General features: G+C 55.3%; 2 protein-coding genes across 3 annotated transcripts; both read right to left on the reverse strand.

Annotated features, from left to right (window-relative positions):
• Positions 1–298: 298 nt before the first annotated feature.
• Positions 299–2,263, reverse strand: B4GAT1 (beta-1,4-glucuronyltransferase 1). Its single transcript, XM_079786856.1, has 2 exons — positions 1,073–2,263; positions 299–832 (listed from the first exon to the last, which is right to left on the reverse strand). The coding sequence occupies exons 1-2, from the start codon at positions 2,126–2,128 to the stop codon at positions 641–643; spliced, it is 1,248 nt and encodes a 415-aa protein (XP_079642982.1). The 5' UTR covers positions 2,129–2,263; the 3' UTR covers positions 299–640.
• A 7,637-nt stretch (positions 2,264–9,900) lies between these two features.
• SLC29A2 (solute carrier family 29 member 2) lies at positions 9,901–16,564 on the reverse strand. 2 transcript variants are annotated; one of them, XM_079789050.1, is made up of 12 exons: positions 16,513–16,564; positions 16,188–16,269; positions 14,941–15,101; positions 14,580–14,719; positions 14,051–14,185; positions 13,330–13,427; positions 13,010–13,094; positions 12,333–12,469; positions 11,962–12,067; positions 11,780–11,865; positions 10,829–10,911; positions 9,901–10,162 (listed from the first exon to the last, which is right to left on the reverse strand). In XM_079789050.1, the coding sequence occupies exons 1-12, from the start codon at positions 16,539–16,541 to the stop codon at positions 10,051–10,053; spliced, it is 1,254 nt and encodes a 417-aa protein (XP_079645176.1). In that variant the 5' UTR covers positions 16,542–16,564; the 3' UTR covers positions 9,901–10,050. The 2 variants fall into 2 exon arrangements, with proteins under 2 accessions (XP_079645176.1, XP_079645175.1); XM_079789049.1 differs by having other exon boundaries at positions 10,829–11,028.
• Between the last annotated feature and the right edge of the window lie 9,927 nt (positions 16,565–26,491).

Consider the following 26,491-nt stretch of genomic DNA (forward strand, 5'->3'; position numbering starts at 1 on the left):
TCCTTTATTTACATTGTCATTGGTAGGCAAACAACCCAGCTCAGTCTATTCTAGGGTGCAGAACTCGCAGACCCTTCCCTTCTCCAGAACTCGCGAGGCCTGGGAGAGCCAGGAAGTTTAGGCTTCAGCCCAAAAGCTAAGAACTAAACTCAAAGCCTTTATCTGATTTCTTTACAAAAAGCCCACTTTGTTAAGTACTCAGACTTCTCCCTCTGCGCCATTCATACTTTTTGCTCTCCTACTGCCTACCCACCCAAGATTGTTAATAATAACAATAATAAAAACAATAATACTGTAATAATATTAATAATACTTCACATTTGTACGAAGCTTACAGAGTGTTTTCACATAGAGCATCTCATCTGAGCCTCCCAACAGTTCTGTGAGGTAGCTATTCTCACCTCCCTTTTTACAGACGGGGTAGCTGAGGCTCAGAGAGGGAACAGGATTTGCTCAAGGCCACTCAGCTAGTTAGTGGTAAAGCTAGGACTTGATCCCAGCACCCCATATTCAAAGTCCAGTGTTCCAACACCACAGCTACCATTGTCAAGTGGAGTGACATTTCTTACCCCTCTCAGGCCTGAGGGGCAGCCTAAGGAGAGAGGAGGCTGACGCTTCTCAAACTAGGGCAGGGAAGGACTCAGCAATGACGGGTCGAGTCGGGGTACTTGGCCTTCAACTCCTGTTTGAACTGGCGGTAAAGAATCCTATTGTGCTGATTTTCGGCTTCCTTTTGGGGGTGGAACTTCAAGGCTTCTTTGAAGCCCTTATGAATCAGGAAACCTTCGTTCAGCACCTCGAAATCAAATCCTGCCACGTGCAGCTCACAGGCCTGTGGGGGGGGGGGGAGAGACAGGTCAGCAAAGCCTGATGATATTCCTAGGGCCAAGACTGACATCCTAAAGCTGACCCCAGCATCCCACTCCTCCGGAGGCATCCTGGATCTCCCACAACCACCACTGAACTATCATTTCTCCTGCCTCAATGCCCCCTTCCCATCCCGGGCCACTCATAGCTCCCTGACCCCGCGCCCCCGCTGCCCCACTTCCCCTGCCCTCTCCCTTATAGGCACCTGGCTGATGCGATTGAAGCCGTACTGCCGAAAGCGTTCGTCGAAGGTGGGAACCTTGCCTCCAGCCACGTAGAATGGCTCCCAGGGGTCCTGCCAAGGCACCACGTAGGCAGGCCTCAGCAAGGTCCCTTCCGGAAGGTTGACCCAGCGGGAGTAGTTGGTGGGCGCCTGGCAGGGCGTGCACAGCCCGTAATAGAAGGGCCGCACCTCGCCCACCTGGTAGAGCTTCAGCAGCTCGTTCTTATTTGTGGGCATGCGGCGGGCTCGGCGGATCTCAAAGGCAGGCACCACGAGCGCTGTCCCTGCCCACTGCTTGCTCTGATCCAGCATTTCCCGCAGGCCTCTCCACAGTCCCTCGCTGGGCACCATGTCCACATCGATCACCAGGGCATAGTTGGCCCCCTCACGAGCCAGATTCCTCAGCAGGTTATTGGGGTAGGAGACGTTGGTACCCAGCGCGTAATTGACCCCGGGCTGGGCCACCCTGGCTAGCTTGTCAAAGACCTGCTGGCAGGACCGCAGCAGGGCAAACTCCCCCGGCTCCCGGGGGTCGGGCACAGCGGCCTCGTAGCGCGAGGGGCACACCAGGTGCATGGCAACTCTGGCGCGAATATCGGGGCAGTGGCTGCTCAGCGCGTAAGTCAGCACCGTGGCCAGCTGCGCCTCCTCCTTGGTGGCTGCGAACACCGACACGGAGAGCGGGCCCTCCCAGCGCTCCAACAGGCCCGACAGATGCAGCAGGTTGTCCACGCTGGCGTGCGTGGCCAGGATCACATCATCGGGGTCCATGGTGGTCTTCAGGAGGCCCCTGTAGACGCGGTAGTCGCCGCTGGTGTCCAGGACGCCTCCGGAGGCCAGCGCGGCGCGGAGCTGCGCCTTGACCTGGTCCACGGACCGCGGGGACGGGGGGAAGAACTCCAAATACTGCTCTTGCTCCTCCTGCCCGTGGAGCCCGGACAGCAGCGACAGGTAGAGTAGCTGCAGCATCGCCACCAGCATGAGCGCGGCCAGCAGCAGCTGGTAGAAGGCGCACCGGATGGCGTAGGACATCTGCATGGCTCTCGGGGCTCGCGGCGCACAGCAGGGACCACCCGGCCACAACCTCGCCAACCGCCGCAAGCCCGGATTTACCGCAGCCTGCCGAGCGCAGCCGAGGCGAGCCGAGGCGAGCCGAGCCCCGTGCACAGCCCCTCTCGCCCGCACGGGCCCCCGGGAGTGCCAGGGCGCCCCCTGCACGCCTGGAGGAGCGACTGCACTCGCCGCCCGCGCGGCGCGCTTTGCAAACGCTGGCTCTGCCCGAGGCGGCACCGCTGGGTTCCCAGAGACAAGCACCCACTCCCTCCGGGTCAGTACGTGGCCCCCGCACCCCGGGCCGACCGCGGCCTGAAACCTTGACGCGCTCGCCCCGGGCTCGGGGAGGGAAACCGCGGCAGAGCTCAGCTGCAGCTTGGTGAAGGATGGGGCGGGTTCGCGGCTGCGGCGGGAGGAAAGGAACGCACACAAACCCTTTCTTTCTGCGGTTTCTCCCTCCAGGAGATCCTACCGGGGCTGCACTGAGCACCGGGTGTAGGAGGGGCTCAGATGGTGCGGAGGACAGAAGCGATAAGGGAAGTTAGAAAGGCTAGGCTCCCCTGTGGGACGAGGTGGCCGAGTGGTTAAGGCGATGGACTGCTAATCCATTGTGCTTTGCACGCGTGGGTTCGAATCCCATCCTCGTCGGTCGCGTTTTACACAGGAGATGATTCTTTATTTTCTACATCCCTTTGGTCTGGAGCACCACGTTGGGGACAATTTGATCCAACCAGAGCCCCAGTTCACCCCGCCTCTCCTCCCGCTTCAGGCTCTTCCTATAGTCTGTATCGGAACCCTCTGGGCCGTTAAAGGTGTACTTTTCTTTCTCCCTAGACAGAGGGCCCAGGGTTCGGTGGCACCTTGAAGACCAGAACCGGAATTCTGGCCAATGCCAAATTAGGGGCCTGTATATAGAGTCACCCTTTCCCTGACTAAAGTAGTGGAACTCAAGGGTGGGTGGTGGGTGGTGGTGGTGGGGAGGGTGGTATTTGTTCCTTAATTACTCCATTCAGCCCAGTGATTTTCCTCCCACAGCAACTCTCCCAGGAGGAAGACCTTGTGTCCACACCCCTTCTTCCTGAACACACACACACACACACACACACACACGCACGCACACGCGCGCAGAAGGTCTTGAGTATTCTAACACCAGCCTTATACAAAAGGTGCTCAATGAGTGTGTGAATAATTGAATCGTGGATTCTTTCAAAGAGGAGAGTCTGGGGAAGGGCAGGTACTTGGACTGCTACGTCAATGATAGGTAATACCTAGCGCTGTGAATCTTGGGAAGGTGTTCTGGGACAGAAGGGAGGGTGCTCTGGGACAGGGCAAGGTGTTTCTCCACTACTCCACAGGTGTGGGAGTCAAGGTTGTTGAGCTGAAGAGTGACCAGGAGCCCCATATTCCACAGCCCCCAGCAATACTCCTACGGAGCTGCCCAGACCAGGAACTGTGTGGGGCACCAGGAATGAGGCCTTGCAGGGGACACGGGCACTGACCTTGAAGGTGTCCGTTGGTGACCTGGGCCAGAGGAGAAAACTGTGCGCAAGAGCCTTTCAGCACGGGCCTTGAACGCTGGAGGCACGGACGCCAGATTGGATGCCTTTTGGGTTTTCTTTGACCTGCTCAGTGTTAAAAAGAACAGCGACACAATTTAAATTACATTAATTGTTAACTTTGGTGAATCAGGAGATTGGACATAAACCCCACATTTCCAGCTTCTGTTTTGAAATCTGGGAGATCTGGCAATACCAGGCCTGCATTCCTTCAGGGTGACAATTGGCTAGAGCAGTGGTCGGCAAACTCATTAGTCAACAGAGCCAATTACCAACAGTACAACGATTGAAATTTCTTTTGAGAGCCGAAAACTGACTTCTGCGCATGGGCCACGAAGTTTCAATCGTACTGTACATGCGCGCCCGCATGTGGTATTTTGTGGAAGAGCCTCATTCAAGGGGCCAAAGAGCCGCATGTCGCTTGTGAGCCGCAGTTTGCCGACCACTGGGCTAAAGTGTAAGAGTGACTCCCCCTCTGCAAACAGTCTTTTCTTTGTTAACGTCTCAACCCTGCACCTTCCTGCCCACCCCGGCCCTTTGAGCATTTGTCTTTCATCTACGGTACTCATACACCTATTTTCTACCTCAATTTGCTGGGGCATCTGCCCACAATACCCTCCCTCACCCACTGCAATGCTAGCCGCACAGCAGGCATCAACTCCTGTTTTCTGAACCAGTAAATCAGAGGCTTCTGAAGAGTCCCCAGGGGCTCTAGTCTAGGGGGGCCTGAAAAATAGTGACTGGGCTTGGCCGTTATCAAGGAAAGCCACATGGAAGGGGCCAGAGGAAGGCCAAAGCCTCTCTTGTGGGCAGAGAGGCCGGGCCGGGGTCAGGGGCTGGCTGTGAGGGAGTGGGGCAGGTGACATTCAAAGAGCAGTTCAAAACCGTTACCCAGGGGGCTGCTGCCCACAGACCTTGCCCTATGCAGCTCTCCCATCTGGCTGGTCCTGACTTCTAGCTTTTATAATAAATCTGTAATCCGGCAAGAAAATGTTTCTCTGAGTGCTGTGAGCTGCTCTAGCAAATTAATTGAACCCCAGGGCAGGGGTGCTGGAATCTGATTTATAGCCAGCTGCTCAGAAGTACAGGTTACAACCCGGACTTGCCATTGGCATCTGCAGTGGGGCAGTCTTATGGGACTGAGGCCTTAACTTGTGGGATCTGATGCTCTCCCCAGTAGATAGAGTTACATTGTAGGACACTCAGCTAGTGTCAGAGTATGGCCTGGGGAGGGAGGAAAACCCACTCATTAACCCTAGTTGGCTTGGTTCAGTGGATAGAGCATTGGTTTGCGGACTGAAGGGTCCCAGGTTCGATTCTGATATAGGGCATATGCCCGGGGTTGCAGGCTTGATCCCCAGCCAATTAATGATTCTCTCTCATCATTGATGTTTCTTTTTTTAATATAAAAATATATTTTATTGATTTTCTACAGAGAGGAAGGGAGAGGGATAGAGAGTTAGAAACATCAATGAGAGAGAAACATCGATCAGCTGCCTCCTGCACACCACCTATTGGGATGTGCCCGCAATCAAGGTACATGCCCTTGACCGGAATCGAACCTGGGACCTTTCAGTCCACAGGACGACGCTCTATCCACTAAGCCAAACCGGTTAGGGCTCATCATTCATTGATGTTTCTATCTCTCTCTCCCTTCCTCTCTGAAATAAATAAAAACATATTTTTAAAAAATAAATAAAGGATATGTAACACAGAGTGTACAAATAATAAAATACACAATATTCTTAAAAAAAGAAAAAACAAAAAACCCCATTCATCAGAACAATGTGTAGAAATACTACTGTATTTGATCTTGACTCCTGAAACTTTACTAAATTCACTTATTACCTCTAATAGTCGTGTGTATGTGTGTGTGTGCATGTGTGTGTGTGCATGTGTGTGTGTGTATTCTTTAGGATTTTCTGTATCTTACCTTATAATAGAGAAACATGCAAATTGACCGCACCTCCGCTATGCCCACGATTGGGCCGGCAGGAGGCTGGGGGCGGGACTCCGGGTGGCATATCCGCCCTTGAGAAGATCAAGATGGCGGCACCCCGGGGGGGGGGGGGGGGGGGGGCGTGGCCGAGCCCATGCCGCCGCTCCGGGGGGTGCCTGGGGCCATCCGCACCCGGGGGGGGGGGGGGGGGGGTGTGGCCGGGCCCATGCCGCCGCTCCCCCGGGGTGCCTGGGGCGATCAGCACCCCGGGGGGCGTGGCCGGGCGATCGGCGCCCCGGGGGGTGTGTGGCCGGACCCATGCCGCCGCTCCCCGGGGTGCCTGGGGCGATCAGCACCCCGGGGGGCGTGGCCGGGCGATCGGCACCCGGGGGGGGGTGTGGCCGGACCCATGCCGCCGCTCCCAGGGGTGCCTGGGGCGATTGGCACCCTGGGGGGCGTGGCCGGGCCATCGGCACCCCAGGGGGGCGTGGCCGGACGATCGGCACCCCGGGAGGCGTGGCCGGGAGATCGGCACGGGGGGGGGGGGGGGGTGTGTGGCCGGACCCATGCCGCCGCTCCCAGGGGTGCCTGGGGCGATTGGCACCCTGGGGGGCGTGGCCGGGCCATCGGCACCCCAGGGGGGCGTGGCCGGACTATCGGCACCCCGGGAGGCGTGGCCGGGAGATCGGCACGGGGGGGGGGGGTGGCGTGGCCAGACCCATGCCGCCGCTCCCCGGGGTGCCTGGGGCGATCAGCACCCCTGGGGGGCGTGGCCGGGGGATCCGCACCCCGGGGGGCGTGGCCAGAACCATGCCGCCGCTCCCCGGGGTGCCTGGGGCGATCGGCACCCCGGGGGGCGTGGCCGGGCGATCGGCACCCCGGGGGGGCGTGGCCGGGCGATCCGCACCCCGGGGGGGCGTGGCCGGACCCATGCCGCCGCTCCCAGGGGTGCCTGGGGCGATCAGAACCCCGGGGGGGCGTGGCCGGGCCCATGCTTCCGCTCCCCGGGGTGCCTGGGGCGATCAGAACCCCGGGGGGGCGTGGCCGGGCGATCGGCAGGGGGGGGGGGTGTGTGGCCGGACCCATGCCGCCGCTCCCAGGGTTGCCTGGGGCGATTGGCACCCCGGGGGGCGTGGCCGGCCCCTCCCGCCTCTCCCGGGGGTTCCGGGTGGATTGGCCACCTTGTGGGGCTTGGCCGTGCCCATCCCGCCCCTCCCACCGCTCCCGGGGGTCCCAGGGGCCGAGGCTTTCCGGGCCTTGGGCACCAGCGGGGAGCCAGCACCGATCGCAGGAAACCACTGGGGGTCGGCTCCTGTGATCGGTAGCAGGGACGCTGGGTGCGGCGAGCCCAAGGCCAGGAAAGCCTGGGGCGGAGGCTTTCCCGGCATTGGGCACCAGTGGGCAGCCTGCACGGATCGCAGGAAACCACTGGGGGTCGGCTCCTGCGATCCTTAGCAAGGATGTTGGGTGCCGCCGAGCCCAAGGCCACCGCCCGGGAGCCCCGACCCTGAAAAAGGCAGAAGGCGGTGGCCACAGCCAAGGCCTGGGTCCCTGGTGCCGGCAGAAAACTGGTGCAGGCAGCCAGGTGAATGAGGTCTATTGCACGAATCTTCGTGCAAACGGGCTACTAGTATGTATATATTATATCATCTGTGAATCTGGGTAGTTTTACTTCTTCATTTCCAATTTGGATGTCTATTTCTCTTTCTTGCCAGATTGCTCAGGCTAGAACTTCCAGTACAAAGGTGAATAGACGGAATGGTAAAAGTGGGGGTCCTCTTCTAGTTCCTGATCTGGGGGGGAAGGCTTTCAGCCTTTCACACTGAGTACGCCATTAGTTGTGGATTTTCCATAAATGCCCTTTATCAGGTTGAGGAAGTTCCCATCTATCCCTTGTTTGTTGGGTGTTTTCATCTTGAAGCGCTGGATTTTGTCAAATGCTTTTCCTGCATCAGTTGAGATGAGCATGTGGTTCCCCCCTTCATTCTGGTCATGTGCTGTATGGTGTCTTCCACCGAAGTGTTTCTGTATGTTGAACAACCTTGCATTCTGAAAGGCCTGGCTTTGATTTTAGGACTCTTAACCCCCAAGGTAAGCATCTCTGTAGAGGCAAATGCCCCCTTCTCTCCTGTATCCCTCCTCCTCTCTCTAATCCCATTTAGTCCTCATTGCTAAGGTTCTTTATCATTTGTCCCCAGCCCACTGCTCCAGCCTCAACCTCTCTTCTCCCTCCCTCACATCCTAGGGGCTTCCTCACCCCACCCCCTGCCAGAGTCCCCACTGTTCCCTGAATATTCCATGTCCATGCCTTCCACACTCTCTGGTACCTCTGCCTGGGGTGCCCTTCCCCCACTCCAGCCCAGCAAACTCATATTCATCCCTCAAGACCCAGCTGGGGGAATGCCTCCTTTGGGACGCCTGCCCTGACTCCCCAGCAGGACCCACGGCCCTCTTCTGGAGACTTCTGTTACACGTCTGCAGGGCCTTCGCAACCCCATGACGAGCTGCATTGTTTCCTATGGCCTCGGAATACAGACCACTCCTCCTTTGTTTCAGGGTCCCCAGACCAGCCAGGGCCTGGCACCAGGAATTGTGGTCAAAAGAATGAATCCTCACTCAGGATCTTCCTGGGGCTGTATTTCAGCTGTCAAGGCCATATATTGCTTCACTTTCCTCTTTGATATCAAAGCAGCCTCTGGCTTCTGAGCAGGGGCCCTGGCTTAGCTCCCGGTATAGAAAGCTCCTCACTGAATGTTCACAGCAGGCAGGAGGGCAAGTGGGCAGCAAGGCCAGCGCCTAAAATGGCAAAAAAAAAAAAAAAAACCCCACACGTGCTTTTCTCTGGGTTGGGCATGGCAGTACAGGTATGTGTGAAGCAGGCCTCTCCTCCATCCCGCTAGAGCCGTGGTCGGCAAACTGCGGCTCGCGAGCCACATGCGGCTCTTTGGCCCCTTGAGTGTGGCTCTTCCACAAAATACCATGGCCTGGGCGAGTCTATTTTGAAGAAGTGGCGTTAGAAGAAGTTTAAGTTTAAAAAATTTGGCTCTCAAAAGAAATTTCAATCGTTGTACTGTTGATATTTGGCTCTGCTGACTAACGAGTTTGCCGACCACTGGTCTAGAGAGTCAGCTGACTGCCTCGGTAAAGCTCTGTTTCTGAGAAAGGGAAGCCTGCGATGCAGAGGAGCCTGGAAGAGTGGTAGTCGTCCATGCAGCCCGGTGCTCTGCCCAGGAGTACAGGGCTCCTTGCAGGTCCATATCCCTTGGCCACTGCAGGAATGCTCACCAATCCCTGCCCCTCTCGGGCCTCAGTCATCCCATCTGCCAAATGGGTACAACCATCCCCACCCCACCCAGCTCATCAAAGCCAATAGAGCTGAAAGCACTTTGGAAAGAAAGACTCAGAGACCTCGTTATACAAATGGAGAAGATTGTTATTGGACCCAGGAGCAGGAGCAGAGAGAGAAACCGCAGAAAGGTGGAGTGTGTGCTCAGGGCTGTGCTTTGAGCCCCTTGAGGAAGAGAAGCAGGAACTGGGCTGGAAGAACAGCACCTACAGGGAGGAGGGGGGTGGGGGCTGGGCCCCAGCTCTGCTGTGAATCGGCCACTTACCCCGGGACTCGGGCTCTTCCCCTGTACAAAGGGGGAGTACAATCCCTGCCTGCCTCCCTCCAAGGGCCTCAATGCCGCTGTGAGAGAGCGCTGCACACTGTGAAGCACAGCGCCCACGTGCAGGCTAACACAGACCTGGCCGCCCCGCTGGGCGCGGGGGGGAGACAGTAAGTGTTGGCAACAAAAACTCTGTCTGAGGCCCAGAGGGTCCTGGGAGCACCCTCAGATCCCTAACATCTCTCTCTCTCCCTGCTCCCCTCAATTTCCCTGCATCCTCTGTCCTGGGGTCCGAGAGGCCTGCCCACGGGGTCGCTGAGGCCTGGGGAGAAGAGGACTTCCTGCCCTGGGCTGGCCCACACTCCCACGCGGAACCTGAGGCTGGGCCCACACCAGCCGCACCTCGGCAAGGCCCCGCCTGTGGCCTCGGTCTCCCTCGATGGGCAGGGCTGTTTTTTGTGACCAACAAATACATGCGCTCCTGATGCTGGGGCAGGGCCGTGGCCCTCGGCCCTTTCCCCGGCCGCCACCTTTTCAGCGAGGGCTTCTGTGCTTCTGGACCGCGTCCATCTCTGAGCGTCGCCTCCATCCTGGGTGAGGGCTGGAATGACCGGTGGTGAAATCTTCCTCGCAGCACCCCGAGGAGGCCCGGGAGGGAAACAGCACCTGCCTCCTCCTGGCACCTCCAGACCAAGGGGCCCCGGCCCAGCAGAGGCCTGAGCCAGCTCGCCACGCCTCTGCCCTGGGTCTGGGCTCCGAAGGGGCAGCGAGAAGAGAGCTGCTGGGAGGCCCTCCACGCAGCCTTCAGAGCAGCGCCTTGAAGAGGAAGGAGAGGGAGGCTCCGCAGGACAGCCCCAGGGCCAGGAAGAAGGTCATGAGGGCGCCGGCCACCTCCCTCTCGTGTGGCAGCACCTGCCTAGAACACACAGGGGTGGGAGCTCTTAGAAAACGCCCTGCCCAGCCTGGACCCAGCCCCAGTGGCCCGGCCTCCTTACAGCACTGAGTTCTGGTCTGTGCTGACCCCACCTCCAGTCCCCGTAATTAGGCCCTTGTCTCTGGACTTGTGTCCTGACCGGTGAAATGAGGACCCTGGACAAGGGCATCTGTAGGCCCCGTGGGTCCAGTATTACAGGATTCCAGATTAACTGCTCCCCCTCTGGATAAAATGTCCCCAGACGGCCCGCCCCCATCACCTCTGGATTCTCACCTCCATTGTCCCGACACTAATAGCCTATGAACTCTGCTTCTGAGCAAAACCTTAGCTCCCCTTCAACTGAGAATTTGGGGAGTGGGTGGGCCCTAAGAAATAATAGTCCAACCTGTTTATTTCACAGATGGGGAAACTGAGGCCCAGAGAGGAGGCCCCAGAACCAGTGCCTGGGTGACTTTCCCAGGCAGGAACCGCCCCAGTGGAGTCATCGCCTACCGAGCTCCTGGGCCGACAGGGTGGCACCAGCGAGGCCTGGAGGCAGCTGGGGCAGGGCTGGCCAGAGCAGAATGAGCCCTCCCTTGCAGGCTGTTCCCCCTCAAAGAGCTCACCCACCTCCCAACCCCCCCAGGCCCTCGCGGGCCGTCCCCAGACCTGGGCGCCAGGCACATGGTGAGGGACACCAGGTAACCGTTGGAAACAGCGAAGACCATCATGAAGGTGATGAAGTAGGCGTCCTGTGGGAAGAGGGTGGGCAGCCGGGACCTCTGGGGCACGTGGCACAGCATGAAGAGCGGAATGAACAGGACGCGCAGGCAGACCAGCAGGGGCAGCAGCCGGCTGTCCTGGTCCGGCTGCGGCAGAAGCTGGGGTCAGGGCAGTCCCTGCGCGCAGGGTCTCTGCTCCAGGGGCACCCCCACAGACTCATGCCTCACTTCCCCTGAGCCACCCTACAGGAGCTGGTGAGGACCCCGCTCTTGGGCCTGTGGAGAGCAAGGGGATGGGCCACGCCACCCAGCAAGCAAGGACCGGCCTCTGCCTCTCCTGTCTCCAGCCTGTGGTCTCTCAGTGGCAGAACTGGAGGAGGCCTTAGGCAGCATCTTTGGTTTTCAAACTTGGTTCCTCCGAACATCCCCGGGGGTTCCACAGACCCCTTTGGGGCGGATGGGGGTGCTGAATGGGATTGGAAGCTGGGGATCAGAGCAGCTCCTCTTGGATCTACTTTATTTATTGTGTCTCCTTGGAAGATTTCATTTAATGAAGCGGCACCTTGGCGGAAAGCAATGCAAACACTAGGAATGTGGTGCCCCCTCTCACGTGGTGCCGAAACCTCCACGCGAGTCTCCAAGCACAGAGGGCTGGCCCTGGGCTGGATGCTGAGGACACAGGTCAACTGGACATAGTTTCCGCTTTCAAGGAGCTCACAGTGCCAGCCTTGGCTTGCATACCTCTCGGAGCCGGCGCTCACTGCCACCTGGTGTCTGTCCCCTTCCAGGCCCAGACCAGCTGGACCGTTGGGAAATCACCGTTCTGCGCTCTTTCACACCCTCTGATATCCAACTGCTTCCTAGAACCTTCAGGTCACCCCCGCCCAGGTGTGCTCACCCACAGGAAGTACGAGGTCAGGCTCCGCCCCAGGCAGTCCATGATGTTGAAGAGAAGGAAGCAGCAGATGGGGTTGAAGAACTGACCTGGGAGAGAGAGAGGCTCATCCTGGTCCCGACTCCCCTCTTCCTCCTCTCCCCTTCGCTCCCCTGCCCAGCCCTCTTCTGCTCCCCAACACTCACTCCACTTCCCAGGACTGGTGGAGCTGGTCACCATGGCTGTGATGGCGGGGAAGACAGACAGGGTGACTGTGAAGACCAACACAAGGCACAGCGCCGTCAGCCAGATCTGGGAGCCGGAGGCAGGGGTGTGAGGAGGGGGGGCAGGCCTGGGGCCTAACACTCAGCCCCCACCCTCCTGCCAAAGCCCTGGCCCAGGAGCAGGACACCTGGGGCCTGGCTCAGCTGTGTCCCCGACCCACTCTGCCCCTGCCACCTTGGGGTGGACAAGGTGAATACTAAGGCCCCATTCCATTCTGAGTCTCTGGGAAGGGCTAGAGAGAGCGGCGTCTCTTCCCCAGGGATGGTGGTTGGGGGTTATATCCAAGCCAAACCTTTCGGAAGACAATGAAAACTGAAGGTTTTCCTGGCTTCTGGGGTTCCTCCGGCTCCAGCTCTGGCTCCTTCTCAGGGTCAAGTTCCAGAGTCAGGGCTGCCTTCTGAGGGCTGTTGGGAATCCCGTTCTTCTCATCTGGGGCAAGAGGGATGGCAGGGTCATGCCTGTGAACCTTATCTAGGAAGGGAGATTCCCAGCAACTAAAACAAGTGGCCCTCCTTCAGCCCAGGGTTCAGGCAAAGAGAATTCACAACAGAAATATGCTTAGCTGCTATTTATTAAGCACATGCATGTGCTGGGTAGATTAAGCACCTTGAATGGACTATCTCACTGCCATGGCTCTATAGGTAAGGGAATGGAGGCTCAGAGGGGTTAAGTGACTTGCCTGAGGTCACACAGCTTGGATGTTGTGAAGCTGGAACTCAAACTCAGATGCATTCGGATCCAGAACTTGCATGCCTGAAGTGCTACTGCCTCCCCGTTTACAGAGGAGGACTCTGAGGCCCAAAGGGCAAAGGGAGGGCTTCGTTCATGTTATTTTTTTCTGCCTCTGTGCATACAAGGCTACTACTAGGGGTGAGGGCTCTAGTTGGAGACAGAAAGGACATCTTTCCCCGTGGAGGTGCCTCTAGCTTCCTCTGGGCCTCCCCCTGCCCAGCAGGGCCCAGGGCTCACCGGACTGCAGGAGCTCAGCTTTGGTCTCCAGCTCCTGACCTTGTGCCAGCGATGGTTTCCTGGCCAGGTAGTAGCGGGCAAGTTCCTGCAGAAGGCAAGCGTTGGTCCCGCCTGGCTGGGCTGAGGTGCCTGGATCCCTCCACACCCTGTTGGCTTAGAGGCTGGGGTCCCCTCCTGCCCTAGTGGCTGACTCCTTTGGGGATCTGGACTGAGGCTAGGGCCCCCCCACCGCCCTTGGTGTCTCTTGGGACCTCAGGCTCAGGTCAGGGCTGTATCTGAGTTGCTCTGAAGTGCAGCCTTGAGCTCAATGCCAGGCTCACCATGTAGGGCAGGCTCAGGTAACACACGATGGACACGAAGATGCCCACGCAGGGTGTGATGAAGTACCCCAGGGCAGAGGTCTGGGCATCCACGCCACCTGTGAGGAAACTCCAGCTGCAGCAGGCAGGTGGCTGGTCCCACGTGCTCCCACAGGGTAACAACTCTGGTCCCACTTCCTATTATGGCCTTCTCAGACTCATCTCCTGGCCTCTTCCGCTCCTCTCACAACTAACGCGGGAATCTTGTCAGGGCCGCAGCCCAGCCCTTCACTTCTCTCACTCTCACCCTACTGTTTGTTTGTTTTTAGCACCTACCATGTGCTCATTATTACAATCTGATGATGGAACCATAATAACCATTCTGGTAAGGAAACTGACACCGGTAAGGTGCTTTGTCCAATGCCCCGCCACCAGGGGGCAGAGGAACTGTGATTTGAACACAAATCTCTCTGAATCCCTAACCTGTTCCTCCTTGCCTCAACCTCACCTGCAGCCACATGTCACAGTTGGCCTCAGGAATCCTGCCCCTGACTCCAAGTTAACCCAATCCTCACCCAGTCACTCTCTCACTGCAGAACCCAAACCCAATCCCCAGCTCCCCATCACCTCTGTCTCCACCCAGAACCCACAGCATCTCACTCCTGGCACACTCTCCCAACCCCCCAGAATCCCAGAGGCCACCCTCCCTCCCCGCCACCCCCAGTCAGTCAAGTCTACTCACTGGCCATGGACATGAGCATGGCAAGAGCCGCGAAGATCCCAGCCAGGCCCTGGCCGCTCAGGAAGAGGCTGCTGTAGGTAGAAGGCATGGTGCCCAGCTGTCCAAAGAGGCTGCCCTGCAGAACTGCGCAGAAGGCTGTGGAGGGACAAGAATGGGGACTGCCGCTCAGCTAGGGAGGCTCAGGGGCTCCCTGGAGGAGGTGTCAGCAGGACACACTGTGGACTCTGGATGAGGTTGGTAGGCATAAGACTCCTGGCACTCTGGTGTAACAACCCCCATTCACTCCTCTTCTGAGGTGCATCCATAGACTTGCAGGTCTAGGGTCAGGAGGCCAGCTCTTAGGTCAATGCGGGCCTGTCACAACTGACTTCCTCTCCCTCTGGGCCTCAGTTTCTCATCAGGGATATGGGTGCTGCTGCTGCTGCCTTCCCTTTTTGTATACATTGGGCCCTTTTAGCTACAAAAAGGAGGCTGGGCTGAAGTCCTGGGGGGGCTGGGCAGGGAGGTGGGTAGGGGCAGTGGTCCTCACAGTTGATGAACCAGACAGAGGCCATGGTGATGGAGAAGAAGGGTCCGGGTGTCATGTCCACCTTGACCAACGCCGCCGTCAGGGCAAAGAGCAGCAGGATGACCAGCAGGCTGCCCAGAATCCGCACCGTCTCAGGGATGCTGCTCATAAGGGGGGCAGAGTGGGCATCAGCTGGACCCAGGTCAGGCCGAGGGAGGTGGCGGGCGGTGAAGCCCAGGGCGGGGCAGTGGGGGTGGGGAGATGCAGGGAGTGTGGAGGAAGGATGGGAGGCCTTCCCTGGGCCCAGATGGAGCTGCCTCAGCAGGGGTGGGGCGGGAACAACGGAGGGTGGCCTGGGAGGGAGTCAGAGGCAGCCTCTCACCACTGGTACAGGAAGGAGTTGAGGAGCGTGAAGAGCAGCAGGGGCAGCTGGGACAGCAGCGTCACCCAGTTGTTGAAGTTGAAGGTGTCTGCAGGGCCAGTGTGGTTGGTGCTCCAGGTCACAACAGTGCTGTTGGGCCCCGCCAGCCGCCCCTGGAAGTACTGCCAGGGTTCCGGGAGAGGGGGGCAGGGTCACCCTACAGCACACCCTCAGGAGCCGCCCGGCCTCCCCGCTGCTGGCCCTGTCTCGGGACGGTTTGGTTCATGTCTGTGGGGACTGTCTCTGTCTGTCCTTGTACTGTTCCCAGAACCTGGCACCGCTGGGGCTCTGTGAACGTCCACTGAACTGAACGGCTGAGATCTGGAACAGAGCCCGAGCCCTAAGAACCCCCAACCGGGGCCTTGCTTCATCTCCAGATCACCCCTCTTCATCAGTGTCCTGGTTCCAGCCCCCACCGCCACCCCAGCAGCAGCTTCCAGATTCCTGAGTGTTTATTGAGCGCTACAGTAAGCCAGGCTCTGGCGGGCGTGCCGGCCAACCACATTCCCTCTGGAACGCACATCCTGTTTAACTCCCCCTCCCAATGCCCATGGCTCCCTAATGCCTGCAGGGCAAAGCCTCAAGGTTTTGAAACAGCATTTGGGGGCCTTCAGAACCAGACCCCAGCCTCCCCTTTGTGCCCCATCTCTTGCTCTGTTCCCTGCCCTGGAGACCCACAGGACTCTGCTCCCAGCCTGGGAGGCCACGTGTCATGCTACATTATTAATGGCTCTCTGGCACCCACCTTGCTTTCTAGACTAGGGGCTAATTCATTTTGGGGTGTGCGGGGCCCAGAGCCAGGCACTGAGGAGCGTCTAGGAAGCTGTACTGAATAACCTGGTCCCAGAGAGAACACCGCGCCACGTTCCTGCCCTCCTCTGCTGTTTCCGCCGGTGCCCCCGCTGCCAAGACCAGGGCGGGGCCCACAGGAGGTGCACACTGACTCTCCGTTGGATGCATGAATGTCACTCGTACAAAGGCCTGGGCACCCAGTTTTGGAGAGACTGGCACAGAACTCCCTGAGCCGGGGGCCTTGCCCCCTAGGATCGGGCAGCCCCGAAAGCTCGACCTTCCCAGCCACCAAGGCCCCTCCTCCCTCAGAGGCTCCGAGCTCCGGCTGTCACCCGGCAGGACGAGGAGTCCAAGGCGGCGGCGCAGGGACAGAGGGCGGTGGTGGCCCGGGGCAGTCACTCCGCCGCGAGTCTCACCGGGATGGCCGTGATGAAGAAGTTCCAGGGAAGCAGCGTGCCCAGCCCAAGGATAAAGAAGCTGACCCCGACCAGGTGGTAGCTGTGGGGATCGGTCAGAAGGTCACCCCGAGGACGCAGCTCCTCGGCCGCCCCTCCCGCCCCCGCCCCGCTCCAGAGCGGACTACAGCCCCCATCACCCTGGCGCAGGCCGCGGAGGGAGGCGGCTAATGGGAACTGTAGTTCCATTCGCTCCGCTTTGAGCCTCAGCGCGCCCATCGGAGCGGGTCTGCGCTGCCGGCGGCCGCCGGATTTCCGTGCGCACCCCGCTCGGCCCCCAACTTGCCTGTCCTGCGGGATGTCTCCTCGCGCCATGGCCGCCCAGCGCGATGCGCCCGGTGGGAGAGCGGTGGTGCCGCACCTGCACCTGCGCGGGGCCGAGGACCAGGGCGCCCAGGAGGCTCGTTCCGGCCGGCGGTGCGCAGCGGGAGGGGGGTCGGGTGTCCTCGAAGGGGAAGGGGAGAGGCGGGGTGCGGGAGGGAGTCGCAGGCCAATTTCCCCGGGTCTAACCTTCCGCAGGCTCCGGCTCGGCCCCGCCCCCGGGGCGGGACAGAGCGTCGCCCCGCCCTCTCCACCCCCCGGCCTGGGCTCCGGACCGGGCTCGGACCCTGGCCCTGCCCCGCGGTCCCCGGACCCTGCGGCTTCCCGCGCAGCCCGGGGCGGCTTAGAGGCGGTGGGTCCGGGAAGGCCCGGGGCGCCTCCCCTTCGGCAGGCGGCTGTCCGGGCCCCCTGCGGGAGTGGGGGGGAGGTACCCCTTTCCCCTCGCCGAGACCCAGCGCTGACCTGGCGCGGCGTCTCCCCCCTCCAGCTCCCCTCCGGTGCCAGATTCGCGCTAGCGCCCCCTAAGGTGGGAGCCCACGGCGGCGCCGGCTGGCCGGGCCGGGCGGAGGGTGTAACCCGAGCGGGGCTGCGCCCCGGAGGCTGGAGAGGCCGTCGGTGGCCGGCGGCCGGGGCCGGCTGCGCCCCGCTGGGTGCTGCGGGAGGCCGAGGCGTGGGCCCGGCAGACGGACCGACGGGCCCTTCTACTGCAGCGGGTGCCTGGGAACCGCCGGCTCTTTGGGGCGCACAGCACCGGCTGGGGCCCCCGTGGGGCGTCCTAGCGGACTTCTGGGCGGTGAGGCTGAGCTGTGACGCAGCCGTGAGGGGTTCAGCAAAGGCTCCGCGGAAAGGGGGACCCGGCGGGGAGCCCAGGCTCCTTCCTCAGCCTGGTCTTGTGCTCTCCCACCACTGACGCAAAAAAAAAAAAAAAAAGGAAAAAATTACTTTCTGCCGTCCCAGGTCACATCACATCAAACGTAGTATGCACCCCACCCCACCCCCTTTTTGTGAAAAGCTTTGGAAGACTGTAGAGCATTGTATTTTGAAATTAATTTGCTCTAACTCACAACTTACGGTGGTTTGTTTTCTCTGCAGTCACGTGCATAGAGGATGCTGAAGTGAGAGGCTGTAAATCACATATTACTGTCTTAAGTAATGAAATTTCATGGCCACTCCCAGGTTCCGTGTGTGTGTGTGTGTGTGTGTGTGTGTGTGTGTGTGTGTTCTCCAGCCGACGGTGAGCCCGCGAGGACTGCTTGTCTGGGTCAGTATGTTATTATTGCAAACATCTGGCGCCACAGCCTGGTCCACAGCAGGTGCCTGATAAACGCTCGGTGAGTAAAGGGGTCGCAGTGACATGCAAGAGCGTTTAGGGAGAAGAGGCGGCATTAAATTACATTGAGAGATGCCGGTTTGGCTCAGTGGATAGAGCATCGGCCTACGGACTGAAGGGTCCCAGGTTCGGTTCCGGTCAAGGGCATGTACCTTGGTTGCGGGCACATACCCAGCGGGGAGTGTGCAGGAGGCAGCTGGTCGATGTTTCTAACTCTCTATCCTTCTCCCTTCCTCTCTGTAAAAAATCAATAAAAATATTTAAAAAAAATTACACTGTCTTTTCAGTTTGTTTTCAAGCCTTTGGAAAGGGGGAAAGTCTCAATTCAGTGCTAACATGTTTCTTAGACTTGTTCATCTTTCCTTCTCTAACAAGGGCTTCTGTTGACCGTTTTATCTAAATAGGAATGAATAACTTTTATGTTTCTTCTCTCTGTTTTTTATAATTGCTTTATTTTTAGGGCTACTCATGCTAGTTTCCTATTTATGGTAATTGCATACACTTTTCTTTGAAGAATAAAAGTATGTGTAGTTTAATGAATAAACTTACAAACTTATTTAAATTAAATTAACTAAATATAATAAAATTTAAAAACACACTTCCTAGAATTAAAAAAACAAATTAAATATAGATAAATTAAAAATATAAATTGGTTTAAACAACTTTAAAGAATATATTTAAATTTTAAAATAAATCTGTTTATAAACTTAATATAAATTAAAATGTATTTCTGAAAAAATGGGTCATTTCAAGAAGATTCGGTAGATGGCAGTGCAGGCGGTGCACAGCCGAGGCACAAGCTTCAAAGGAAGGATGTGAGGAGCTGAGGTGGGGACACAGCGTTGGCTGAGACCTGTGTGAGGAGGAGCGAGGGCCTTTCAGGGAGAGGACAGCCTGTACCGGGACCAGGGACGCGGGAACGTTGACACATTCTGGGACGTACACGTGGATGCCTTTGGCAGGCACGGTGGAAGGTCCGGGCAGCGGCTCGGCGACGGCCGGCTGGCTTTGACAGGCCTGAGGGCTGAGTAAGGCGTTTGGATTTCATTTTACAGGAGAGATTCTCACTTCAGTCAGAATCAGTCACCCTTGTCCTCACACGTATTTTATTACTATCCTCCAATGAAATGGATAGATAATAAAGCCCACTACACACAAAAAGTGAATGTCAATACAACATCCTCATAGTACGACTCAGGATAAAGAGAAGTATCTAGTGATAAGTAAAGTGTGTTTGAGCGCCGGGACGCTCAGGCACAGGGGAGCCGTCAGCACAGACCCTCGGTGGATGCAGCGGCTGCACACGGTCAGGCGCCTGGCAGACCGGCCGCCCAGAGACCACCAGGCCGCCGTGAGCTGTGGTTTTCGGAAATGGTGGCCACGTCTTGGCAAAGTTCCAAACAAAACAGAATGCAGCTGTCTCTCTACACAGGTAGTAGCTGCCTGGCTGAGAAAGTGGGGTGGGCATTCAAATCTGACAGATAATACATGTGTCCATGTGTCAAATGGGGTTAGGGTCTAGGCTCATAAAATGACCCACGTGCTTTTTAAAAATCTAATAATAGATTTTATTTTTAGCACAGTTTTCAATCCCAGGAGAGTTGAGCAAAGTACACAGAGTCCATGTACTCACCTCCCACCCATTCCCATTCCCCTAGTGACAGCCAGGGGCTGCCTGGTGACTATAGACCGCACATGGGGGCGTTCCTATGGGTCAGGGTTTGTTGACTTCAGCACTGTTGTCGTTTTGCCGGATAATTCTTGGTCGTGGGGCTGTCCCGTGCATCCTAGACCACGCCCACTGCGTGCCAGGAGCACCTTCCCCAGGCGTGTTACACAGAGTGCCAGATGCCCCTGGGGGGAAATGGCCCCTGGTGGAGAACCCGCTGTTCCGGGCACTAGTTCTCAGCTCCGGGCCTGGGAGCTCCGAGCCTGGGAGCTCCGCCCCTCCCCTCCCTGAGAGCCCAACCCAGCACCCTCTTTTTATAGCACATTTTGTAACACCGCTTCGATAATCCTAAAAGAGATTTACGAGTAACATAACCTGTCCACACAATGTAAAAGCAATGCTAATGCCCTGAGTGTAATGCAAAGGAAAGCTAAAATGAATAATTTATAATAAAAGAGTGAGTATCTCCATAGGTAAATCTTTGGGCACAACGATAAAACAGAGTTTGAAGCTTGTACTTGTAATAAATATGCTTAGAGGAGTTAGAGGGTCAGAAGGTAATTCAAGAACAAGAAAACGAAAGCGAATGACACAGGTGAACACCACAATGAGCACAGGAAGGACAGTCACAATAGACCAGTCTATTTGTGTGGAAGAGAAAGGGATACATGCCCTTCATTGAAATCTGTATATCATGCCCAAATCAATTCCTGCTGAAGTAGGAAAAAGAAGAAGTTACGATATTTTTGTAAATGACCTGAGCTTTATTTATGTTTTCTGTCAAAATAGTTCCTGATCTAATGACGTGGGATTGTGTCACAAGACATGTCTCCTGTTTTGAAATCTCACTTCATGTGAAGGCATAGAGAGAGTCCATACTAATGTGGCCCCCATGTTATTATGGGATCATAATATCTTTTGGTAGAATAATAGAGTATAGAGTGGATTGCAAAGAATAAGCAGTAATATGAGATTGTGGTTGGTTGGGTATGTTTCTGGGAAAAGTATATGAGTAAGATTTTTTTTTTTCAATCTAGGTAATGCAAAATAAGTAAATAATTACAATATGCAATTTTCATATGGTAGATTTCTTATGGAATTAGGAATATGAAATTTTTCTTATGAAATTTAAATGTGACTTTATTATACAACGTTGTTTTAAAACAACCTTTATTAATTAAATGCATTGAGATCCTGCATTTCACTTATTCCCACGAATTAATAATATTTTGTTCTAAGTCTGTTCAAAGGAGTCCTCCTTAGAGTTCTTAATACTCATATTTACAACTGGTTTTGTTGTTTTTGCAGTATCCATGCTGGTGCAGTGAGGGTCTTTGGAATAAATACATTGTTGGAAATGCTACCATATGCTATTTAGTCCTTTCCAAAGAAGTGGAGGTGAAAGTCATAATTGGATCCAAAACTATTCATAAGTAGATTGGTTAAATCATGTCTGGGGCTCAAACAGAGTTTTAAATCCAAATAACTCTCCCTGTCAGTGTTGGCTAGCACTCCTCCTCTGCTTCAGGTGGATTTAACACCCAAACTAGACTGTCAGTGCAAACTTATCCTTAAATCTGGCCATTGTGTCTTTGTCACTTAAAATAGTATCCAAAGAGAGAATCTTAAGGCCTGGTCATATCAAATTGCTACAAAAATGGAAGCTGGAAAGTTCCTATAAGAAGGGTTATTTTTATTTTAAAATTATTTTTATTTTATTTTTCAATTACAGTTGACATTAAATATTATTTTGTATTAGTTTCGTGTGTACAGCATACTGGCTAAGCCATTATATAATTTACAAAGTGCCCCCCGCCCCCCGGGATAATTCTAGTACCCGCCTGGCACTGTACATAGTTGTTACAGTATTACTGACTCTGTTCCCTGTGCTGTGCTCTACATCCCGGGACTATTCTGTGATCACCAGTTTGTACTTCTTAATCCAAAAAGCATTGCTTTTAAATGTCATGATAATTCCCTTAATTTTAGTGGGTTTTTTTTCTCCTTTTCCAGCAGATCAACTTTTCAAATGTATCTAAAGCTATATGACATCATTTTTGCAATACCTCAATTATGATGTTGAATTATTTCCTTGATTGAGTTGACTAATTCCCCAATAATACCAAATAGTAAAGAAAATATTTTTAAAAGATTTCCTTTGCAGAGCCATGTTACTTCTAAGGATGAGATTTTTAAAAAAAGTTGGATACTTTTAAGCAGCATTGATCAGGAATTTTGTAGAATGTCCCCCAAATGGGGGTTTTCTGTTTTGACTATGACTGGCCTGGTATTATGGGGGGAAACACCACTGCGGTAAGTGCCCTTCTGATCACACATCAGAGAGTACCCGATATTCACACGACGTCACGGGCGATGTTAACGTTGATCCCTTGGTTGAGGTCTTGTTGCCAGGTTTATCCGCTGTAAAGCTACCATTTCCCCCCTTTCATACTCTGTTCTCTGGAAGTCAGCCTTGGAGTCCAGTCCCCAGTCAAAGGTGGGTGTGGCTAAGCCCTGGGGGGCGGGGGAGAGCTCCACACATATTTGGATTTCTTCTGTGACGCAGTTTATCCCTTCTCCCTCATTTATTTCATCAGCATGGCCGCAAGTATACATATTAACTTTGAGTCCTAATCCAGTACCAAGTTGTTTGCTTTGTTGCTCAGATTGCTCCAGCACTGGCCCCTGGAGTTCTTCCAAGTGACCAGTCCCCATCCTTGCGTTTCTGAGTACTGCCTTGCTCTCAAAGGAGAGGTTCTCAATCCAGCTCAATCAGAGGCAGTCACCCTTCGGACAACAAACATTTTATTGCTACCCCGCAATGAAATTAACTGCAGGTCAGTAATAACATTACCATCACAGGCTCAGCTGGTGTTTTCCCTGCCCGAGCCCTGACGCAGCCATGCCCCAAGGAGCCCCATTGCTTCTATTGGAAAATGGCAGTTAAAACCAAGAACTGGGCACTGGGAGCCAAGGTGGCCTTTCAGAAATGAAAATCAGATGAAATCAACCTCCTGCTCACGTTTTTGAGTGGTTTCCCACTGTGCTCAGGTGGCTCCTTCCCTCAGCTCACCGGGCCCCTTCCCAGGACACGCCAAGCTCTCTATATTCTTGAGGCCAGCATGTTTTGTTTTGCTCTTAATATGTATATTTTTTATTGATTTCCGAGAGGAAGGGCTTGGCTATTAGGTCTGGGCTCGGCTCCTAGGGCCTAGACTGGGCCCTTAGGGACTAGGCTGGGCTCTTTAGGGCGAGGCTCGCAAAGTCCCCCAACAAAGAACCATCTGGACCCAAAATGTCAATAGTGTCAAGGTTGAGAGCTCCTGATAGAGAGTGTCTTGGTGGTGGCTCATACTTTAGTCCATAAATTACAGGATATCAAGGTGGAATTGGGACCCAACCAGAGGAAGATGAACAACACCCAGAGCCCTGACCGGTTTGGCTCAGTGGATAGAGCATCGGCCTGCAGACTAAAAGGTCCCGGGTTCGACACATCCCCTGTAGGAGGTGTGCAGGAAGCAGCTGATCGATGTTTCTAAATCTCTTTCCCTCTCCCTTCCTCTCTGTTAAAAAAAAAATCAATAAAATATATTAAAAAACACCCAGAAATGGGTGTGAAGACAGAATGAACACTGAGTTATCACTGCCCTTTTAAGAAGGGAGTGCGTGCTTTCACATTTGTGTTCGGGAGAGTAACGTTACATATGGGGGGCGGGTGATGTGTTCCTGGGATGCCTGAGGATGAGAAGAGGACACGTGGATGTTGAGTGACTGGGGGAGGAACTGGCTCCCTCAACTTCACCCAACTTCCCGCCCGCGTGTGCTTGCCTGCACTTCAAGGCTGGACAGAGAAGCACCGTTCCCCAGGCCGGCTCGTCGCTCAGGCTCGCTCACGGCTCGGGTTCTGGGTGTGGTGCCGATCCAGCCGCCGGGTGCAGCGTGTGAGCCCTGATGGCAGTGCTGGACCAGGCTCATGGGCAGCGTGCCAGGCACCGGGGGCTCCGGAGCCAGCAGTCCTGATACTGACTTCCTATCCGCAGATGCCAGACAAGGATTCCCAGGACCGACACTCAGCAGCCGCTTCCCAACGCTTAGCCAAGGCGGTGTCATCGGAGGCGGCAGCTGGAACAGGATTGCCATCCTCCGGATGGTGGCCGGCTCAGCAGGCCCCGGGGTGGGGGTGGGGGTGGGGGGGTCAGTTCGCAAGGGGTGTTTTGATGTCATTTCTGAGAGCCCATGCCTCCGATCCTTCCACTTATCCTATCAACACAAAATCCCACGTGGAATCCCTCAACGCTCAAAATAGCAAGAGTAGTTTCTGCATTGGAACCCTGACTGACAACCGTAAACTGTACCCAAAATACTTACCAATAAGGAAAATAAAAAAAAACAAGCAAAAAACGTGAACAGGCATCGCAGAAGAAGAAAATATGGTCTATAAACATGAAAAGTTGTTCGACCTCGTGAGCAAACAGCTGGGGTAACCAGGAGGGAGACCCTCCCACCCCCCAGACCCACAGTCTTGACCACACCAAGTATTGGCGGGTTACAAAGCAGCTGTCACACGGTGTTGGGAGGAACATGAATCCAACCACTTAGGGAGCACTTGGGAGTTATTACTGAAATAGGACTTTCATGCTCAACAACCCGAAGCTTCACCCCCAAGTAGCCCTGAAGCAGCATCTCCCAGCCTTCCTCACACGCGATCCACATAGAAAACCACAGGATGTTGTCGGCACATGGCGCACAATGAGGAGGTGGCCCACGGACAGCGATGACTGGTCAGGGGCCGGGACACAGCAGGCCACCACCCAGCCACCCTGGGGCTGGAAAGAACACCGTCCCAGGACGCCCCCTGTTCTCCTGCTGGTAGCACTGTCCCGGGAACCCTTGCACGTTGCGTTAGAAGACACGGACAAGAGTGGCCAGGCTAGCCATGTTCACGATGGCGGGAAAATGGACTCTGCCCAGGTGCCTAGCAACAGGAGAATATATCAACCAAGTGTGGCATACTCACATCATGGCGGCCACGCAGTGAACATGACTGAGGCGCAGCCACAGCCGCACACAGATGCGCTCTGGTGCCAGCGACTAACTGGTCGCCTCTCAGCTCCCATCAGCCCGTCTGCCCTGCGTCGTGATGAGGGAGCCAGGCGCTGTGAATGCCTCCTTCTCGCCAGCTGGCACATTGGACCTGACGCTGGTTGGACATGGCAAGAAGAAAAGGCGTGTCTTCCTGGTCCTGGTGCTTTTATTCTCTCTTCTGCCACGTGCAGCCAGCGCTGTCTTCCCAGGGAGGGGTGCCAGCCCCCGCAGCTGGTGTCTGCTCTCCAGCCAGCTGGGGGCACCTCAGTGAACGCCTCTAACATTCAGCAGACACCCCCCGCCCCCAGTGAGGGCTGGATTTCAGCCTTGGTTGGGGGAGGGCTCTTCTCAGCCCTAGAGGTAGTAGCTACTTAGTCACTGACTAGTCCTAAGGACTTTAAGTTCTCTACTAGCCCCCTTAGTAGTTAAGCCCTGTTTACTTATGAATAATCCTCTGTATTACACTTTTCTATATAAATTACTGGCCTGGTTTCTATCTCCTGGTTGATACACTTCCCCCCCCCCCCAAATATATTGAATTTTAAAAAAAGCAAGTTGTAGAAAAATACATACAGTGTATCTGTAATTATATAAAATTCAAAAGCAGGCAAAATTAGGCAATATATTATTTAAGGGTACACACATATATGATAAAAACCAAACTATAGCCCTGGCCGGTGTGGCTCAGCTGGTTGAGTGTCATCCCATGCACCCAAAGGTCACCGGTTTGATTCCTGGTCAGGGCACATGCCCAGGTTGCAAGTTCAGTTCCTGGTTGGGATGAGTACAGGGTGCATACAGGAGGTAACCGTACGCATCCAGTCGATGTTTCTCTCTCACATTTCTCTCTCACATCGATGTTTCTCGCTCTCTCCCTCTCTCTTACTCTCTCTCTAAAGTCAATAAAAACAGCCCAGCCAGTGTGGCTCCGTGGTTGAGCGTCAACCTATGAACTAGGAGATCGATTGCTGGCCAGGGCACATGCCCGGGGTTGTGTGCTTGTTACAAAGCAATAGCTAACTGATACAGAACCTAAAGGATGAACAAATCTAAATGGGTACAATGCCACAAAGATTGGACTCACTGACTGTAGGTATAATGTGGAACATTTATCCTCAACTAGTAGCCTACGTGCATGGGGAGTATGGCCGGTTTATAAGAATTTATTTTTTTTTTAAAGAATTTACTAGCTATGGTTCCAATTGAAAATACCCACAGCCCTAACTGGTTTGGCTCAGTGATAGAGCATCAGCCTGCAGACTGAAAGGTCCCAGGTTCGATTCTGGTCAAGGGCATGTACCTTGGTTGCGGGCACATTCCCAGTGGGGGGTGTGCAGGAGGCGGCTGATCGATGTTTCTAATTCTCTATCCCTCTCCCTTCCTCTCTGTAAAAAATCAATAAAATATATTTTTAAAAGAAGAAGAAAAGAAAATACCCCCAGGACCATTCTTGGCCCCGCCTGGAGGGAATCAGAACTGAATAGCCATGGAAAACCACAGCTGAGAGGCCTCGTCTCTGCCCATCTCCACTCCCACTGCCAGGACGCTAAGACCGTGGGTGTGGAGCACAGCCCTGGAAGCCATGGGTGTAGCTACGGGGCGGGTGGGAGATCACACATGGGAGATCATCACCCAGTGGTGGAATGGTGAGTGGATCAGATCCCAACGGTGGCACTGGGAGCCACTGGCTGTTCCACAGGACATTCGAGTCAGGAGACAGGGAGAGTCTATGTGGGTAACCGTAAACACAACCCTCGTAAGAGAAACCTTGGAGCTGGAAAGAGGGGGCCCCCCAACCCCAGTCAGCAGCTGGAGGAAGCAGTAGGAAAGCACTGAGGAGGGGCTACTTGGGGACACATC

This window comes from Cnephaeus nilssonii (genome assembly GCF_951640355.1).
Source record: "Cnephaeus nilssonii genome assembly, chromosome: 13".
NCBI classification, from domain to species: Eukaryota; Metazoa; Chordata; class Mammalia; order Chiroptera; family Vespertilionidae; genus Cnephaeus; species Cnephaeus nilssonii.

Bases quoted from the DNA above. Each gene is read 5' to 3' on its own strand.
- B4GAT1 (XM_079786856.1), bottom strand. From the start codon at position 2,128: ATGCAGATGTCCTACGCCATCCGGTGCGCCTTCTACCAGCTGCTGCTG. The intron at 833-1,072 runs GTGCCTATAAGG...CCCCCCCCACAG, and splicing joins GCTTCAATCGCATCAGCCAG to GCCTGTGAGCTGCACGTGGC.
- SLC29A2 (XM_079789049.1), bottom strand. From the start codon at position 16,541: ATGGCGCGAGGAGACATCCCGCAGGACAG. The intron at 15,102-16,187 runs GTGAGACTCGCG...GAACCCTGGCAG, and splicing joins TCTTCATCACGGCCATCCCG to TACTTCCAGGGGCGGCTGGC. The intron at 14,720-14,940 runs GTGAGAGGCTGC...CCTTATGAGCAG, and splicing joins AACTCCTTCCTGTACCAGTG to CATCCCTGAGACGGTGCGGA.